This window comes from Alligator mississippiensis, chromosome 11 (genome assembly GCF_030867095.1).
Source record: "Alligator mississippiensis isolate rAllMis1 chromosome 11, rAllMis1, whole genome shotgun sequence".
NCBI lineage: Eukaryota > Metazoa > Chordata > Crocodylia > Alligatoridae > Alligator > Alligator mississippiensis.
This window is the reverse complement of record NC_081834.1, coordinates 40,493,279-40,510,804: the sequence shown is the minus strand read 5'-3', so window position 1 is coordinate 40,510,804 and position 17,526 is coordinate 40,493,279. Positions and strand designations below refer to the sequence as shown.

The following is a 17,526-nucleotide window of genomic DNA, read 5'->3' as shown; positions in this document are numbered from 1 at the left end:
CTCTGGGCTGATCCTGTCCTCAGCAAGGACTTCCAGGATCTAAAAATGCAGACAGTTTTACTCCTTATCCCCCTGTCATCTGGACAAAGAAATTGCTGGAGGCAGGAGGTACAAAGGGAGCTCCTGGGACATGAATGCTCTGCTGGCCAGAAGTTGGGGGTGGGCACCAGAGCTTGGTGGGAAGGTTCTTTGCTGCTTCTGGCTTTGGTGGCACAGGGCTAAGTGAGGAGAATTGATCCCTGCATGTCGCTGTCCCTCCCCCCGGGCCAAGCCGTGCAGTGAGCAGGGAGTCTGCGATCTCAGCTGGAGCAGCAAAGCACAAATAGCACTCACTCTCTGGCAGGGGTGGACAGGGAGAACGGCTCCAGAGAGGCAGGTAGACTTGAGCAGCTGGTGGGGAAGAGCTGAGGAGACTGACTGCTGTGCTCTCGCCAAGCTGGGAAGTGGCTTTCCTGTGTTGGGGGAGGCTGGGGCAAGGGAAGAGGGAGGGAGGAACACACATGGCGGCTTTTGAAAGCTGTTAGTGACTCCAGTGCTGCGTGCAGCGTTCTCCTGATTCTGCACTTTCTCTGCCGTTGAAATGAGAGGTCAGTGCTTTTCATTTCCAGCTCGCATGCTAGCCCCTGGCTCCTGGGGTTAAAAATCTCCGTAATGACCTGTCAGAGAGTGGATTATTAGCTGTACAGAGCCGGGGATGCTGTGGGGAGCAGATGGAAAATGATCTGGCTGCTGCAGCCCGTGCAATGAAAGAATCCTTGGCATTTTTACAGTGTTTGTGTCTCTGGAAATGCACCACGAAGCTGCTTTCCAGGCTTCTGCCTGCTGGGGCTTTTTAAAAATGCATTTTTTAATTTAAAAAAGATAAAAGGGTCACCTGTTTGTTTTTGTTTTTTTAAGAGTTTCTCATAAATAATAACATGACTCATTGAGCCCTTGTACTCAGAAAGGAGGGGGAGAACAGTGGCACTACAGAGGGGCTGCTTTCGGAGGGCTGGTCGAGGGGAGAGTCTGGGAAGGAAGGGCTGGGTTTTGTGTTGCCGGCTGCCTGGCTGCTGGGAAGAAGCTATTTCATGTGTTAATTATGTCTCATAAATGTAGTCGCCACCAGCTAATTTCAGTTAGTGACTCTGGTGCTTTTTTTTTGTGGCTTACTTCACAATTGTCTCCAGGGAAGTGTCCACTGCAGAATACATCTGAGTGCATCCCAGATCTGAGCCTGTATTAGGGATTAGGCTGGCGTGGGAGAGGAGGTTAGTGCTGACTGGCGTAGCGTGGGCAGGAGTAGCTTCTGCTTCCTTCATGCAACACCAGAAAGTCCCCTGTGTGGAAACACAGGCCCTCCTGCAGTGTCAGTCCTGGCTGCCTCCACAGCTCTGCTGTGTCCCTCTGGCCCAGCTTGCAGTTGCCACCCCCACTTTTCCCCCGCCACGGCTATTCCAGCCCTGGGCTCCCCCTTGCATAGCTCTGCTCAGTTCTGACCTGCTGGGTTTCAGCCTTTCCTGGTCCTGCACTTGTGTCACATGTTGTGATTGCTTTTTGAGGAGTCAAGCTCTTCTTGGTGCTCCTACAGTGAGATAACACATCGTGTTCCTTCTCTGGTGTGCTCTGAGCTTCAGGGATGGAAAGTCAATGTCTTGCTCTAGGAAATGACTCTAGTCTCCATCCCAGGAGCTTTGTTAGGAGGGATCTAGCCTCCATCCCAGGAGCTGTGTGAGCAGGGAGTGTTCAATAATTCAGAGGGAAATGGCGAGCAGGGAGTGTGTGAGTAATGTCTTGTTGAAGCTGAGAGCTGTGACCTGCCAAGGCCTGTATTGATTGAGGGAGTGATGCCAGATGGTTGCTGCTGTGGCGGTGGCCAGGGTGCTAGGGAATTCTCTGAGGAGCCCTCAGCTGGGACTCTGTGAGGGATGACTGTGATGGGCTGGCTGAGATCAGACAGCTGTGTTTCACTGAGCTAGGTGGCTTTTTCAAGCAAGGCATCTATGGTAGGGGGCAGAGAAGGAAGGTATTTGGGATGGTATCCTGCACAGGCAGTGGGGTACAGCCACACTGCGACCAGCAGGACCCAGCTCCTGCAAATAAGCTTTAGTCTCTGAAGTCTTACTAAGTTAAGCAAGGTAAGCTCATGGGGCTGTGCCCAGCGGCTCTTGAAGTAGTAGTCTGGTGAGCATTGACCTTTGTGTCTGTGGTGTCATGAATGTGCATGCAGCTGAGTAGAGACCTTGGGATCCTAGGGGAGTGCAGGTCCCAAGTGGGGGAGAAGTTGGGCCTGCTTGTTCCAGGACAGGTGCTCAGAAAGATTTCCCTGAGCCCGTCCCATGTAACGCCTGTTCTTGTCTCCCTTTCAGCAATGATGCCGTCACCTGGGCAGACCTGGAGCATTGGAGCCCTGAGGACATAGTTGCAGCTGCTGCCTTGGATCCAGAAGGCATTGGGCAGGGAAGAGCCTTGAATCTTGAGGTGGGCTGTTAACTCTAAGATGTCCTTGAGCAGCGGAGCTTCCGGAGGGAAAGGAGTGGATGCGAACCCAGTTGAGACATACGACAGTGGGGATGAGTGGGACATTGGAGTAGGGAATCTCATCATTGACCTGGACGCTGACTTGGAGAAGGATCAGCAGAAATTGGAGATGTCGGGCTCCAAAGAGGTGGGGCTGCCAGCGCCCAATGCTGTGGCCACATTGCCAGATAACATCAAGTTTGTGACCCCAGTGCCAGGCCCGCAAGCCAAGGAGGGCAAGTCCAAATCCAAGAGGAGTAAGAGTGCCAAGGACAGTGGCAAGCCTGCCCCAGGAACCTCCCTGTTCACTCCCAGTGAGGGAAGCAGTGGCAAGAAGGAGGTTCAGGGACGCTCTGGGGATGGCGCGAACTCTGGTAGCTTGGTGGCTGCCATCACCCCAAAGGGCTCGGAGAAATCGGCCAAGACATCCCGTAGTGTGGCTGGCTCCAAGAAGGAGAAGGAGGGCAGCTCATCTAAGAGCAAGAAGGAAAGAAGTGAGGGGGCAGGGGCTCCGTCGGAGAAGGAGCCTAGCGTGCTTCAGCCTCTCGCTCTGGCTGTGAGGGTGGGACAATATGATGGGGGCCAGGGGGCAGAACCTGCTGCTGCCGAGCAGCTTGGGAGTATAGCTATTGACACAGGAGCAGCACTCAATCCCTTGGGAGTTAAACCAGAGCTGGAGGATGGGGACAGTGAATGCCGGCAGCTGAAAAAGGTCAAATCAGAGAAGGTAAGAGGCTGGTGAGTGGAGAGGGGGGGATATCGCTTTAGGGATCCCACAGCCACTGCAGCCTTGTCATCTTATGCCAGTGGTGCTGTGTTCTGTTCACATGACACTTTGTGCATGGGGCAGGAGAGTAGGCTGTGGTGGGACTGTGTCTACCTTTTAGGAGCAGGTTGAGGCAGATTTTTCCAGTGCTCCCTTGAAGTCTTTCAGCGAGATCTCTCTGGCTTGCTGATATATGGGAGTCTGGTGTGCTGGAGCGGATGAAACTGGGAGAGCCTGCAATACCCTTTCCTCCTCCCAGGAAACTCCCTGCCCTCAAAAGGTGGTGAGTCATGAATTGGTTCCCTGAAGAAAGGGAGGAAGGATGGCTTCGGTCTCTTCAAAATTAGATATAAATTGGGCTGTAGAATGAGGAACAGTCCTGCCGTAGTCTTTAGTGGATGGGCTTTTTCAGATCCCTCGTCCACAGCTATTGAGTCATGAAAATTAGAGCAGGGGAAGAATAACTCGTGGCTTCCTTTTTGTCCAGGTTTGCTGCCTGTAGCCAGGCTCTGGTGCATGTTGTGGGGATCTGGAGACCCCATAGAGGAGAGTTTGTCTTTTTTTAATTTTGTTAGTGAAAAAGGAGTGCATTGCTTTCCTTTCTCCTTTGTGGGCAGGCCTAGAGGTGACCTAGCTCCTTAGTCAGTCACAGGCAACTAGTAACATTGGTGTCCTCTGCCTCAGCCCTCTCCTCTCCATTGAACAATGAGGGGTGTTTACCCTACCTGGATTTCTGTTAAAATGGCCAGCAGTAAAAGAGTTTACCCTGTTAATGTTTAAGCTGTGTCTATACTACCAACAGGATGTTTAAAAATAATTTGAGCCTATAGATGAACAGAAGTGTTCTTATTCTGTAGATGAGGCTTTCTTGGTGCTGGCAAGGTTTGGGGGTCGGTGCTGGCAAGGTTTGGGGGTCAGCGCTGGCGTATCTTGCCTGTCTTTGAGCTTGTTCAGGCCCTTCTGGGAGACTCAGTACCGAGTGTTTTCTGAGGGACCAGAAGTTCGAGAACCGTTGTCTGTGCAGTGAAGTGCATTTCCCCACTTGTGAATCTGGTGTGGGGGCGAACTCTGGAGTTATTCCATGGAATGACTGGGACCTGCCTACAGTATGTTCCCTGGAGTTATTCAGAGCAGCTTTAAATACCCCAAGTGCTGAGCTGAGAACGCAAGCTCTGGTTCGTGGCTGGTGCAGATGAAGGGGTGGTTAGACATAAGCAAGAGCCTCACTGCTGGCAGGAAGCCAGCCTCCTTGTGACTTGAGGCACATGCAGTTTGAAGGGGTACAAAGTCCTAGGGGAAGCAGAAGTGGCCTGTGAAAGCCAGTGCAGTACATTGTGGGTCAGAGGAGCCCCATGGACTGCCCTGAAATCTTGGCTTGGTTCTGGAGCTCTTTGGGAGAGGGTAGCTGCCAGTAGGAGCTTGGGTGAGGGTCTTACAGGCTCCCTGCACTGTACCACTGTGGACTACATTTGCTCAGTGCACCAGTGTCTGGGATCCTGTAGAGCTGTTTGGAGGAGATGGCTGCTGCTGAGGCCTGGAGCTGGCTGTGCAGGCTCTGTTGCAGGTGCTTTGCATAAGATCTCTGCTGCTCCCAGATCCCCCTGAATGAGGTGTTCAGCCTGGGAGGCAGTTGTGGCCCAGGGTGTTGGAGATAGTGCAGAACCCTGCACGTGGGTCGTCCGTCGTCGTGTCCCGTGTCTCCCCCCCCCCCCCCCCCCCCCCCCAGCTCCCAGCAGAGTGGGACAGACTGGCTGGTTGAATTGGCTGGGGATGCTCCGCTCCATGCTGGGCTCACACCGTGTGTTTAGCTGATCCCAGCAGCTGCTGTATAAATTGATTTTTCTGTAATTGCATCAGGGGCAGCAGATCTGTTTCACTATGGGAGTGTTAATAAATATGGAATCTATATGGGTGTACTTCGAAGGTTGAGGAGAGATGCAAGGGATGATAGGGCCTTCTCCTCCATCTTTGTGCTGCAGTTTGTACACTGGCTCTGTTCCACTTATGCTGAGGCCCAGATGACAACTACAGCTGTGACTGTGGGGAGTTCAGTGCTGTTCCTCAGTGGCTTACCCCAGTGGCAGCTTCTTGGGATGGTGCTGCTGGTGAACTGCTGGGTGGAGGTCTGGGTGCTAAAATTCTGTGACTGCTCCTGCCAATAAAATGCTTCTGTCCTTGGAAGTACTCCATTTGGAAAGCTGGCTGCTGGGAAATGGCTGAGGTTTCTATAGTGTTCCTGCTCAGTGTGTGACTGTGGATCACTGTGGTAGCAGTCGAATAGCTACTTGTTTGGCTGCTATGCAGAAGCAGCTTGGGATATGAGCTATCTTGTCTAGAGCATTTCCAATGGATTGAGTGATCTTGGCTGGGGAGGGCAGGATGGCTCAACTGACAGCTCCCTGAATGCATAAGGCTGTGCCAAGACTTGGCTGTAGAGACTTGTCTGCAGTAATGATAATGCCCAAATTCTCCACTGTTGCAACTGCCTAGGACAGTGGTGCTCACCCTGTCTGGCTCCACAGGCTGGATGAGTGGTGCAGGGCTGGTCTGTGGGCCGGCTCTAATGTAGATTTGTTTTCGGGTGCAATCTGGTGTGCTGGCCACACCTTGTATGCTTGGATCTGACTGCACACTGGGCCGGTTGCAAAGTAACCCCATGTGCTGACGTGATTTAGTGCAGTGGTTCTCGACCCTTTCTATACTGGGACCCATTTGTAAACATTGATGGACAGTCCTGACCCAGTGCCTCTCACTCCCAACACACTGCCCCCAGGCCCTAGCCCCCAGTATGTGTGAGGGGTGGGGGGGCAAGCAACCCCTTACAGGCTGGAACTGATAGATGGCAAGGGAAAAGTCACGTTTTTCTCCTTTAAAGGAGAATCCATTTTTTAAAGTTTGTTGATCCATTTTTAAAGTCTGTTCCTGACTTTTTCATATATTCTTGCGACCCACTGGTTGAGAAATGCTGATCTAGTGTGCACAGGGTCACATTGTTTGGCCTGCAGGGCTTTCCACAGGGCTGGAAATGTGCAGCAGGGGAGCGGCAATTAACACTGCCACCATTGCCACTTAAGGTGCCTGAATCTAACCTGCAGGCTGAGCACCACTGACGTAGCATAACAGTAACGCTCTGCATATTTATATACATGTGCATGCAGTGGTGTGTCAGCTTTTATATCACTGTTGGGTTTGTACCAGCCCTGAACATTTCATAGAAGAAACCAAACAAAGTTCAAGTTGATCTTCTGTGATCAACTTTTATGATTTTCTGTGATGCTGTGGAGCCCCAATGGAGTAGGTCCCATTGTACCAAGGCCCTGTAGTGCTGCGTGAGGGTGCAGTGCATGCCCTTGGAGTGGGAAGGCTGAAGATTCAGAAACACTGGGTCGAGTTGCCATACTGTGTTTTCTCTTGCAGACCTACAGCCTCTGCTGTCCATAGCAGGCATGTTTCTGCCCATGCAATCCTTGCTTTCAGGACTTGGCTCTTTCCTTTAGGAGTTGTGGGGGAATCTCTGCAGGGTAGGCGGAGGGCCAGCACTATGAAGCCATGGAGGTGCTCGCTCTCATGAAAGGCTTTGTGGAACAGGCTGTCTGGTAGAGAAATAATTTCTGAGTGAAGTCTTTATGTGGGAGCCAAGTTTGTCAGTCCTTTTTAGTTACTGATGGAGGGAGGCACATTAGGGGCAAAGGACATTGGGTTTGTTCCTTCTCTCCTGCTTTCCTTTGAAAGGGCAAGGGGACCTGAAATATTTCTCAGCATAGTTTTCCTCCATGGTGGTATTTTCAGTTGTGATCCAGCCCTTGATTTTACTTCTTGGGAACAATCCTGGTAAAGAACTGGAAAAGATTATCCCTCCCCTTTGACTGTGGCCTTTCCAGACAGGCTGCAGTAACATAAAGACAAGTGATTTTTGCCTGATATAGCTGTATCGTTGAGGGGTATGTTTCTTTTGCTGATCTAGCTTTACCAGGGCAGCTCCTAATGTACAGATGCAGCTTTTCTGAGATAAAAGTGTCTTGAGCTAGTATAGGTTATTCCTTCTCTTGTATGGAAATAAGTTACACTGGTAACTTAGGTTCCTAAGTTATTTAGGCACAACAGACAATTTTATTTCTTCCTCTCTAGCCTGTAGTTCCCCAGAAGTTCTCCCTGACTTAAGGTCACAGCTGGGAAATATCAAATGATTGTTTAGATTGGGTAAAGCGAGAAGGAGGGTAGAAAACAGTGGCTTGTAATGGGAGGCTCTTGAGAGATTAGTGTGTGTGCAGCAAGGCAAATGGAACCAGTTTTGCCTCTTGAAGCTGAGCGTGTGGATGGACAGATGGTTGGACAGGCTGCTCTTGGCATAACGCAGTTATGAACAGCTCTTGCTGGCTAATGACAGGCAGTGTGAGGCAGGACGGCTGTTGTTAGAGGCCTGTGTTTTGTAGAGGTAAAGCAAGACCTGGTGATCCTAGGCTGAGTGAGGGCCTCAAAGGGAGAGCTGAAGGTTGTGGAGGAAGAACATGGGGGAGAGGGCAGGTTCCCAAGGGAGAATCTGCTTGTGAGATGGAAAAGCTGGTGGCTGGATGCTGCTTTTTCCCAGAAGCTGTAAGTGTCTGCAATGAAGATGCTTTTTTCCTAATCTGTACGTAGACGTTTCTCTGGAGAGAACTGGTGGGGGAGGTGTTTGCAGTAGGAAAAGGAGTCTGCGAGGGCTGCATCAAAGAGCTGAGAGGATACTTAAAGGGTTCCTACTGCGCAGGTGGGCAAACCCCTTAGAGCCTGGCAGCTTCAGGGAGCTCGTGGCCAGCAGGGACCATTAGATCAGCTGCTCCCACCTTCTGTTTGCTAGCAGGCTCTGTGCTTCACCCAGCTAACCCTGTACTGGGAGCAAAACCTGTCTGGCTAAAGCTGATCTTCCAGAACGGCGTCCAGCCTGGGTTTGAAGATGCTCCGAGGTGAAGAACCCACCCCTTCCCTCCAGAGCATGTTCTTCTGGTTATTCACCCTTGCTGATAAAAACAGGTGCCTTATTTTGAAATTTAATTTTTCAGCCTCTGGCCATCGGTTCTCACTGTTCCTTTCTCACAAAGATTAAAGAGCTCTTTAGTACCCAGCGTATTTTCCCTGTGGAGTTACTTATGCACTGTAATCAAGTCACCTCACAGTCTTTTTCTTTCTTTTCTTTTTTTTTTTGAAGAACTAAGCAGATGGAGTGCTTTCAGTCTTTCATTGTGAGGCATTTTCTTCAGGCCTCAAATCATTTTTGTGACTATTTTCTACAGCCTCTCCAATTCTTTGACGCTCTTTCTAAAGAGGCGGATACTGGAACCGAGCATAATCTCACCAGTGCTGTACACTGAAGTGTAATAACCCCCTCCTAGCTCACCCCTCTGCTCATGTCCCAAGGTCACATTAGCCTCGTTTGCCACAGCATTGCACTGGCAGCTCAGACTAAGGCAGGTGTCCGCTATGTCCCGGTCTTTCCCAGTCCATGACCTCACTTCCAGTGTGCTCCCGCTCTGCCAGGAGAATTTCTGCTAGGTTCGTGCCCTCGCTTGTTGCAGCCCCTGGTTTGGGCCCGAGTCTCACTTCGTTTCCAGAGTCATCGTTTTCTAGGAGGGTTCCCCATCTTCTCTGTCTGAGCTGCCTTCTCTGTTCCTGGTTGTGTAGCTTGGCTGCGGTAAAAACCGTTTTGTTTGAGTGAGCCCAATTACCAAGCGATACAGATTGCTCTGTGTGACTGTCCTGTCATTGTTATTTATCCCTTTGCCGATCTGTGTCATCTGTACGCTTTATCGGCAGCGACTTTCATCTTTATTTCCAAATCCTTGATGAAAAAGTTAAATAGCATCAGGCCTAGTACTGCTCTCTGCAGAATCTCATTGAACCCCCCCCTACCCCCGCTTTGTGAAGACGATGTCTCAGTCCCTGCTGCTTCTTGAGGTCTGTCAGCCAATTCTTAATCTAATTAACACACGCTCCATTGACAACGGCCAGTGCTGTTTTTCAGTCGGAACATTATGCAGGATTAAGTCAAATGCCTTATCGAAGTCTATAGGCAGACAAGGTTCTTTGGGTAAATCTGATATCTTTTATTAGACCAACAGCTCTGCCATTATCAACACGTCTTGTAGTTTCCTTGTCGGGTGCTCCTCGGGAGGATGGGAATGTTTGACTTCCCGCAGCACGGTAGCTAAAACCTACCCCGGGGGGGGGGGGGGGGGGCGGCGTTGTCTGCATGCTGTGTGTATACGCCCAAGCTACCAATGTTAAATCGTGGCTGTTTTTCTCCCCTGTTAAACTGAACTCCCAGGTCAAGGCAGGTTCTGGGCTTCTCCACCCTTGGGTATGGGGTGAACTGCCAGGGGGCACAGGTATTTGGGGAGCTGTCTCTTGCTGGGAGGGTTTTTCAGTAAAATGGCAGCTGACAGTAAGAGATGCCCTCCTGGCTCTGGCGGGGGTGAGATGTGGAAGTTGGCGGTGCTGTTTGCTGCGTGAACCGCCCATGGCTGGGGTGGTGGGAGAGGAAGGTGGGGACATTTGTGTGCAGGGCAGAAGCATGGGGAGGCTTTTCCTGTGTGAGCTGCATGCCCATAGCAATGAGTAGCTCCCTCTGCCAGAGCTGTCGGGGAAGGCTGTCAGGGCAGTGAAGAATGAGTGCCTGTGTGGTGCTGCTCTCTCCTCTCTCCCTCAGCTAATCACTCTGTAAATGGCAGCCCCTTGACATGCTCTCCCTGCCCCTGCTGCTGTGGCAGGGAGCGACGCTCCAATGCCTGAGCTCCCTGCTCTGTCTGCGCTGAGCCAGAGTGGGAGGCGCATCCCCTGGCAGCTGCTGCCTGCTCCCATTGTCAGCGCAGCCCTCTGGACCTGCCTCCTTCCTCGTGCTCACCTCTCTCAGCGCTGTGGCGGGGGATGGGGAGGGAGGGGATATTAAGCATTAAACAAAAGAGCCTCCCAGCTCTTAGCTGCTGCCCTGGCTTTGTTTTGATTGAGAGGTTGTTGAGGAGGGAGAGGGCACTCACGAGGAGCGTCCAGATGTGACACCACTGCTGCGAAGGAGGGGGAGGCAAACAGAAGCAAGTGGCTTTAAAGGCAGCCCTTTCGGGGGGGGGGGGGTGCGCGCGCGCGCGCAGGGGGACAGTCCCAGTGGAGGAGCTCCATTTTTCACCCAGGAGAAGGAGCTCAAAACAGACGTGCCTCCCTCATTGGAGGTAGAGAGATCAAGCTGTTAAAGTGCCCATTTCTCCCCTCAAGGAGGCATCTGTAGTAGCTTTCCCTCTCAGCAGGTTTCCTTCCATGGCTGATCCTGATAGAAAGGGGAAATCTTGGGGGCTGGGATGGGAGGGGAGCTGGAGTGGCTGAGGCCTAAAATAGATGCCAGCCGAGTGAACTCATGGCTGAGGCTCAGCTGTGCCATGGCACAATTCCCTCTTGCCTGCAGAGACACAGAACACGTCAGTGCCAGTCTGCGGGGCTGCGTCTGGATTCAGGTTGGGTGTGTCTGCATGAGGGAGACGGTGACCCATGTTACAAGCAGAGCCAGCAGGCGTGCAGCAGCAGTGGTGCTGAGCAGTGGGCTTGGGGCAGCCTCAGTGCCTTGCCTGCAACAGTGCAGCTGCATCGCTGGGTGCAGGCAGAGGAAAGTTTTGCTTCAAATACACCTAGAGCCTTGGATCCCCAGAGGGGAACACAGATCTGTGATGTGATTGCAGTGCTTTGCTTCCATCCATGCTGCAAAGAGTAGCCATTTTCTAAGGTAGTACAGACCCAATCTGCAGCACTCACAGGAAGGTCTCTCTGGGGTCACCCTTGCTCTGAGTTTCCAGTGCCGTTGGGATGGTGCTCTGCTACTGCACTGAGAGCAGAGGCCCAAATGTTGGGGGTGAGATTTTTGCGTCCCCCCCCCTCCCCCTCCCATATCAAACAGTGTCTTCAGCAGCCTAACATCCCCAATCGTTCCCACCTTTGTACTGCCCATGCGAGGAGGAATGTAGGGCAACTCCTGTAGACCAGCTGCTGCTGTGCTAGCTACTGTGAGCAAAATGAGCCCAGGGGAGCCCTGGGAGTCACTGGCACAGCCTAGAAATGAGTCACTGCATGTCTTGACCTTTTCCATTGCAAGGGACTATTTGATATAGGTTGTGGGTAGTGTTTTGGCTTCTTAGTTGGGCAGCAGTTGATGCCTTGGGCTTGTGGGGAGGGAGGCCTTCATGAAACCTCCTTTGGTTTCCCTTTCCCAACCAGGACCGAGTAGTTCAGATCAGGCACAAGTGTGCTGGGAAGGAAGGGACCTTGTGGGGCGGCAATTTCATGTTATGCCAAGGTATCCAGCATGCCTTTAGCTTTGGCTGTGCACCCTACGTGTTGTGGCTTCCAGTGACCCAGGGGGTTGAGAAGGATTGGGCTAACCATTTGTGGGTAGAAGCATAGTGCACAGGACCTTAAAATCACAGCCCTTATCTTTGTGGTTCTACTTCAGGCCACTCCTGCCAGGGCCTTTTTGTCTCGGTGTGCCAATAGTCCTCAGTTGTCCCCTGCCTGCTGGGTGTCTTTGCACCTGTTCTGCTCCTTTGTTAGCTGGGAAAAGAGGTCAGTAAGAGAGGGTAATGAATGCACGTTGCTCTTGATGTTCCCTGGTCCAGCAAACTGTTGTCTTGATGTTGCCTCTAGGACTTAACCTTTCACTCTAGGTAGAGGGCTGTTTAAAGTCCAATACAGGATGGTTAATAGCTTCTCCACCAGGCTCCCCATCCTGCTTTCAGAGGAATCAAGCACTTAGCAAAGGTGACGGTGGGATTCCCAGTCTGTTGTCCTAGGTAGGGTGGATGGGACTGCAGCTCCTTCCTGGCTTGGAGGCACCCTGCATCCAGCTGTACTGAGGTACTGGAGGCTGCCTTGTGGGTGCTGCTCTAGTGGCAGATCTCCCAGTCTCCAGGGTGCTCTGTAACATGGTGTTTGGTCACTCCCGCTCAAAGGATCTGTAAGCGGAAAGAGCGTTTCTGAGGGACTCGCCCAGGTCTGCCCTTCCAGCAGCTGTTTCTCTCCAGGCTTGCTGAGCCACGGTGTTGCAGCATTTCCACAGGCTCTCCCCTCTGCAGACTGACCTCTAACCAAAATAAAAGGGGACTGTGCGTCGCTTTGGGGACTGCAGTAAGGAGGCGAAAGCTGGGGGAGTTCACAGCTAAGCTTCCATGTCCCAGGGCCCCCTTAGGTCCTGAACTGAGCACGGTGAGGCTACAGATGCCCCTGGGCTGTTCTGGCCAGCATCCAGGTGTGTCACTGCCTGGTGCTGGCAGAGCGGAGTGGGGCTTTGCAGGGCTGTCCAAGCCTCCTGTTGCAAATGTGTACTTGTGTCTTTGACCCTGCGAACCCTTGGCACATGCGGCACCCATCACATGATGGGCAGTGGCTTCTGGGCCAGCCCTGTTGTGGGGCCTAAGCACTCCAGGAAGCTACTTGCGTTGCAGGTGTGTTGGGCAAATGGAAAAGGCTCTTGCTTTAACCCCCCTTGTGGGCATGAGAGGCAGGGTCTGTTGAGTCACCCCCTCATTCCCCCCCCCATTCCACCCTATCATTTGCACCTGTATGCTGGTTTGTTGCTATCCCCTTGTCATAAGCTCATGGTGTTCTTTTCTGGCTCTGAGTCCTGTTCCCAGCAGCTGAAGGAGTGTGGGGTGGAGCACACACGAGATGGCTGGTGTGTGGCTTGCCTCCCTGTTGCTCTTTTTCCTACCCGCTGAGGATAGGAGGAGGGGACTGACCCAGGGACATTCATAGCAGTTCCCCATGTTTGCAGGTTGCTTATGCTGGTGCAGGGCGTTTTCTCATGCTGCTAGTGAATTCCAGTCATTAAGCACTAGCTCTGATCTAAAAATGGAGGTGGATTAGATGGCTTCCCTCACAGAAGCAAAGCCATCCTCTGCACCTCAGCTTCTGGCAGTCCCTGGAGAGCCCTTGGGAGAGAGCGCTTCTGTTCCAGGGGGCCTGGGAATCGAGCTTTTCAACATTGCCATCTCCCACTCAGGTCTCCGCTCCCTTTCCAGGGAACAGCAGTTGGAAATACTTTCACAACCTGAGCCAATCTGGCCAGGAAGGCTGGGCCAAAGGCTTCTGGGAAGCGTTGGGGAACACGTATCAGCAGCTGTTGGCTCGTCCTGGGTCCTCTCGTTGTGGTTTCCCTCTTCTAGCCACGCTTGAGTAAGCTGCCTCCAGAGCTGCTGACAGGGCCGCGTTTGGAGGCCTTGGAAATTACACCGTTCATTTCCTTATCGTCCCCTGACCTGCAGTGCAGAGCCTTCTGGTGCAGGAACGAGGCGAGAAAGCGGCATGCAGCCAATGTGTCAAGAACTACGAAGGAGGAAATTGGACTTGCTCACTTAAAACCGTGGGGTTAGGCTTTTGATTTTTGGCTCCTACTGAGAGGTTATTTATATGTGCTGCTGCTGCTTTTTTTTAACTGCTAGATGGAGCAGGCTGTGAGTTTCAGCCAATCCCACCTCTGGAGTTTTTCTAACCAGGGAGGGCAGGGGAAATTGCATCTCTCTCCATTTAATTTCCCAGCTGTGCGCTCCAGAATGGGCTGGCAGTATTAGCATTAGGAAAGGCTGAGTAAAGGGCTGGCTTATCTTAATATATTTGTGCTGCTGCTGTTCTCTATTGCTGCCCCCGTTGAACTGTTGTCAGGCCCTTGCTCCAAGCCTGACATGTTGCCTTTGCTAGAACAGCAGTTGCCTCCCACCCCCTGGGAGCAGTGACATGGGGACGCCCTGTGGGAGACTGAGAGGGGTCCTTGCGCTGCACTCTAACTGCTGAGAAAATGGATCAGAGCTCGCCAAACGGAAGAGCAGAACAATGGAGAGGCGGATAAAAGAGGCGTAACTGCTCTTTGATGCCTTGGCTTACCCTGGCTGCACGCTGCTTCCTCTGGCGGGTGTAAATCAGCCCCGTTGAGTGTTTGTGCAGCTCTCCAGATACGTTGTGATTAAAGACTTTGATGAAAAGGCCAGCATGCGACCCAGCCTGCTGACTTCTATGTGCCCCAGCTCCTCTGAAGGAGACTTCTCGGCAGACGGTAACCAATGGCTCAGATTGTGTTTATTGCTTTGCTTCCAGTCTGATGTTGGCGACTTACTAGCTTAAGAATCCCCTCTGCACTATGCAGGGCACGTTTATCCGGCTGAGTGATGTTTGCCTGAAGCAGGCAGAATTCCTGCTCCCCTTTCTCTCGCCCGCTGCAGCCTCGAAGGCTTCAGAGTGTGTTGCACATTTACCTGGAGAACATCTGCTCGGGCCTCTACCCTCAGGAGATGGCTCCCTTTTGGGGAGGATGCGCCTTCTCCAGCCCCACTGCAAACACAGACCTTTCTGTGTCACTTGCTTCCAGATGTTACTTGTGCTTTACACAGCTCTGTCCTTCCCTGTGGCTCCACTCAGGCTCAGGGAGGAAATGTTAACGCCTTCTTCCCCCTGAATATTTGGGGAAGTCAGTCTCCAGCAGAGGAATGCTGTGCATGAGGATGGTGGGACTGGTCAGGTGGACCTGGATCCTATCAGGGTAAGAAGGAAGCCACATGTCCCTGTTCCTCATACCTCGAAGATAGGCTGGTGTGTGGAGCATTCCTGGCCAGAAGAGGTCCAGGAGAATTAGGGTTAGTGGGGTGTTGCACAAAAGCAGTGATGTTTCTATCAAGGCTGCCCAATGGGAAGGTGGTGGGAGAGTTGAGCCAGGACATCCAGGGATCAAGGAGAAGGGTTTTCACTATCTTGGAGGGAGATTGCAGGGCTGAATGTGGGGTGTCCTTTTCTCTGCTATGGCAGTAAGCCACCAGGACTGGCTTCTCTGAAGTGAAGGCAGCCTGGTAAGATATAGCCCCCCTTCTGGAAGAGCTGTCCTTCTTTGACTGGGCCTGGCTCATTGGGTCTCCTAGCAGTGGGGAGGCAGGAGCCTCAGAGCACACTGCTAGCTTTGGAAGGTATTGTGTTTGGCTTTTGGCGGACCCATGTTTGCCTTGGCTACTCCTTGTCCTGCGGGGCCCCGAGCTCTGTGAGGGTCAGGCCCTCCATTTGCAGATGGTTTGGCCTTGTGCAATTAGTCCTTGTGTGTGAGTTTTTGTTTCTTTGGCTGTCTCCTGTATTCCTATGTCCCTCCAAGCCCTTTCCAGAGGAGTTCCTGGCCACTGCTGAGCACAGCACAAAGGCACTCGGCTCCCTCCTCCTTCCTGCTGCCCTTGGCCACCAAGCTTGGTGACCCCAGCAGGCAGCTTTGCCTTTCATGCCAGGGGGAGCTGAGAGCCACGGCTGATTCTCTCCTAGGTGTATGGGGCACTGGGGTGATTCTTCCTTTGACTTCACTGGTAGGACTCTTGTCACTCAGGATCCTGTCCTCAGAGGTGGCTGCCTCTCAGCCAGCTGCTCTTGTGTCCCCATCCCCCCCAGGAGAACTGTCTGTGGTCCGACAAAGAGGTTGCCCAATGATCTTTCGAGGTCCCTTTTAGCCCTTAATTTCTATGATTCTGTGATTCATACTGAAGCAACCACTCCCCCTCCCATTAACCTGGAATTTGGGCACTCGGGGGCTAGGGCAGCCACACCGATTTCAGGGATTTGGTTGGGTCAGATCTCCTCATTATCCAGCCAGCGGTAAGAAATCTGAGAGTCTTTGAGCAATGCCGTTGTGGAGAGGGGGAGGGAAATGGGTCACTGTGGAGACTGAAGTGCTTTGAAGCCATTGCTGTGTATGACTCCTGTGCTCCTGTTCCTGTTTTCTCATGATTCCTCACGTAAACTCAGTTGTGCATTTAGTGGCCTCCCTCTAGCCATTGATGGGGGGCTTGTAGTTCCCGGTGGGTTTAGGCCCTGTCACCATACAACAGTAGGTCTGTGTGAGTCCAGTGACCTAGAGGCCTTTATCTTGCCCTAGAGATGGGCTGATGCTCAGGCAAGTCTTGCTTGCCCTGCCATCAGCTGTTGTGGGGGTCCTCGACTTCAGGAAGAAGGGCCTGTGCTTAGGGCCTGTTTCTGATGTCGGAGGAGGCAGGCTCAAGCCTCGAAGTAGGGGCTAAGAGAGAGGCCTCATTGTGTGCGTGTTCCCTTGAGTTGTAGAGTGCTGCCATCCTCATCCCAACGCTCCTTGGGCTCCAGCAAGAAGATCTGTGCCTGCCCCTTAGAGCTGACAGCCTGCTGTGTTGGGGCATGCTCTTCCTTTCCACTTGTGCCTTGTCTCTTCTCACGTTTGCCTCTGAGCGCTCCTTCTGCTGTAGCAGTAGCCAGCCTCCCACCCAGCCCCAGGTACTGCTGGAGAACTCTACAGGTCAAGCATACAGTAATACCAGACAAGGATTGGGCTCCTGGCTAAAGCCCCCTGATCTGGAGCAAATGCTGTCTTTGCATGACTTGGCTTCCTCCCAGGCAGCCTCATTAGGAGAATGAATGCCTGGGCTAAGCTGCTGAAAACCCAGCGTGTTAACTGGGCAGCTGAGGGCTGTGTAAATGCCCTGTGCTGGTGTTGGATGGGCACGAGCAGGATGGGCTCTGTTCATCCCTGCAAATTGCCTGTGGCTCTTGACACTTGAGGTAAGTCGCTGCATGAAGGGAGATGCATTAGAGTTTTTTACATCTCCAGAACTCCCCTATAGCCACATGTTTCCTCCTCTCTGCTTGGCAGTGAATTGTCAGCTTATACCGCCGAGGGCTTCCGCTTATCTGCAAACATTCCTGTCTCCGTTATCTTTTCAGTCCCGATTCAGGGTTTCTTGAAAGCTCCTGTGCTCAGTAACACAGAAAGCAGCCAGATGTACCTTGTTAGATGCAACGTCCCTGCTGGCTTATCGACCAGCAGCTCTCATTTTGGTCAGGATGCAATGACTCCAGTAGGATTTTGCCAGTGAAGATCAAAATGGGGAGGCAGTGGTAGCAGGTGTTTGGAGGTGGAGGCTGGTTGTCAGGCTGCCTGGCTCATGTCCCCAGCTGCACCTCTGCTGGGTTGGGGGCTCTTGAGCAAATTGCTTCCTTGCCCTGTGCCTCAGTTTTCTTGGCTGTGATGGGGGTGCACTCTCCTTTTCCACATGGGACATCCCGGGCTTGCTCGACACTGGTAAATGGCTCAGCACTCGCAGCTGGCAGGTGCTGTGGGAGGGGGAGCATTCTTCTCTCACATGTGTTTCCTTTCCAAGCTGGAGAGTAATTGAATTCCAGGAAACCGGCTCCCCCAATTAGCTATGTAAATGCATGGTTGTGAGGATCCCAAGTGCTATGTAAATGCATGCTGCTCCCCA

At 52.4% G+C, this 17,526-nt stretch overlaps 1 protein-coding gene across 4 annotated transcripts in view; it reads left to right on the top strand.

The window, feature by feature from the left end:
• Positions 1-17,526, top strand: part of ZNF609 (zinc finger protein 609) — a 120,855-nt gene that overhangs the window by 16,882 nt on the left and 86,447 nt on the right. For 2 of the 4 annotated variants that reach the window (XM_059714857.1, XM_059714856.1), the window contains exon 2: positions 2,349-3,226. The exons of 1 other annotated variant lie outside the window; for it this stretch is intronic. In XM_059714857.1, the coding sequence (XP_059570840.1) occupies positions 2,480-3,226 (747 nt within the window). In that variant the 5' untranslated portion in view covers positions 2,349-2,479. Of the gene's footprint in view, positions 1-500; positions 588-2,348; positions 3,227-17,526 lie in introns of those variants that run through there. One more of the 4 variants, XM_019477715.2, reaches the window with a different exon arrangement.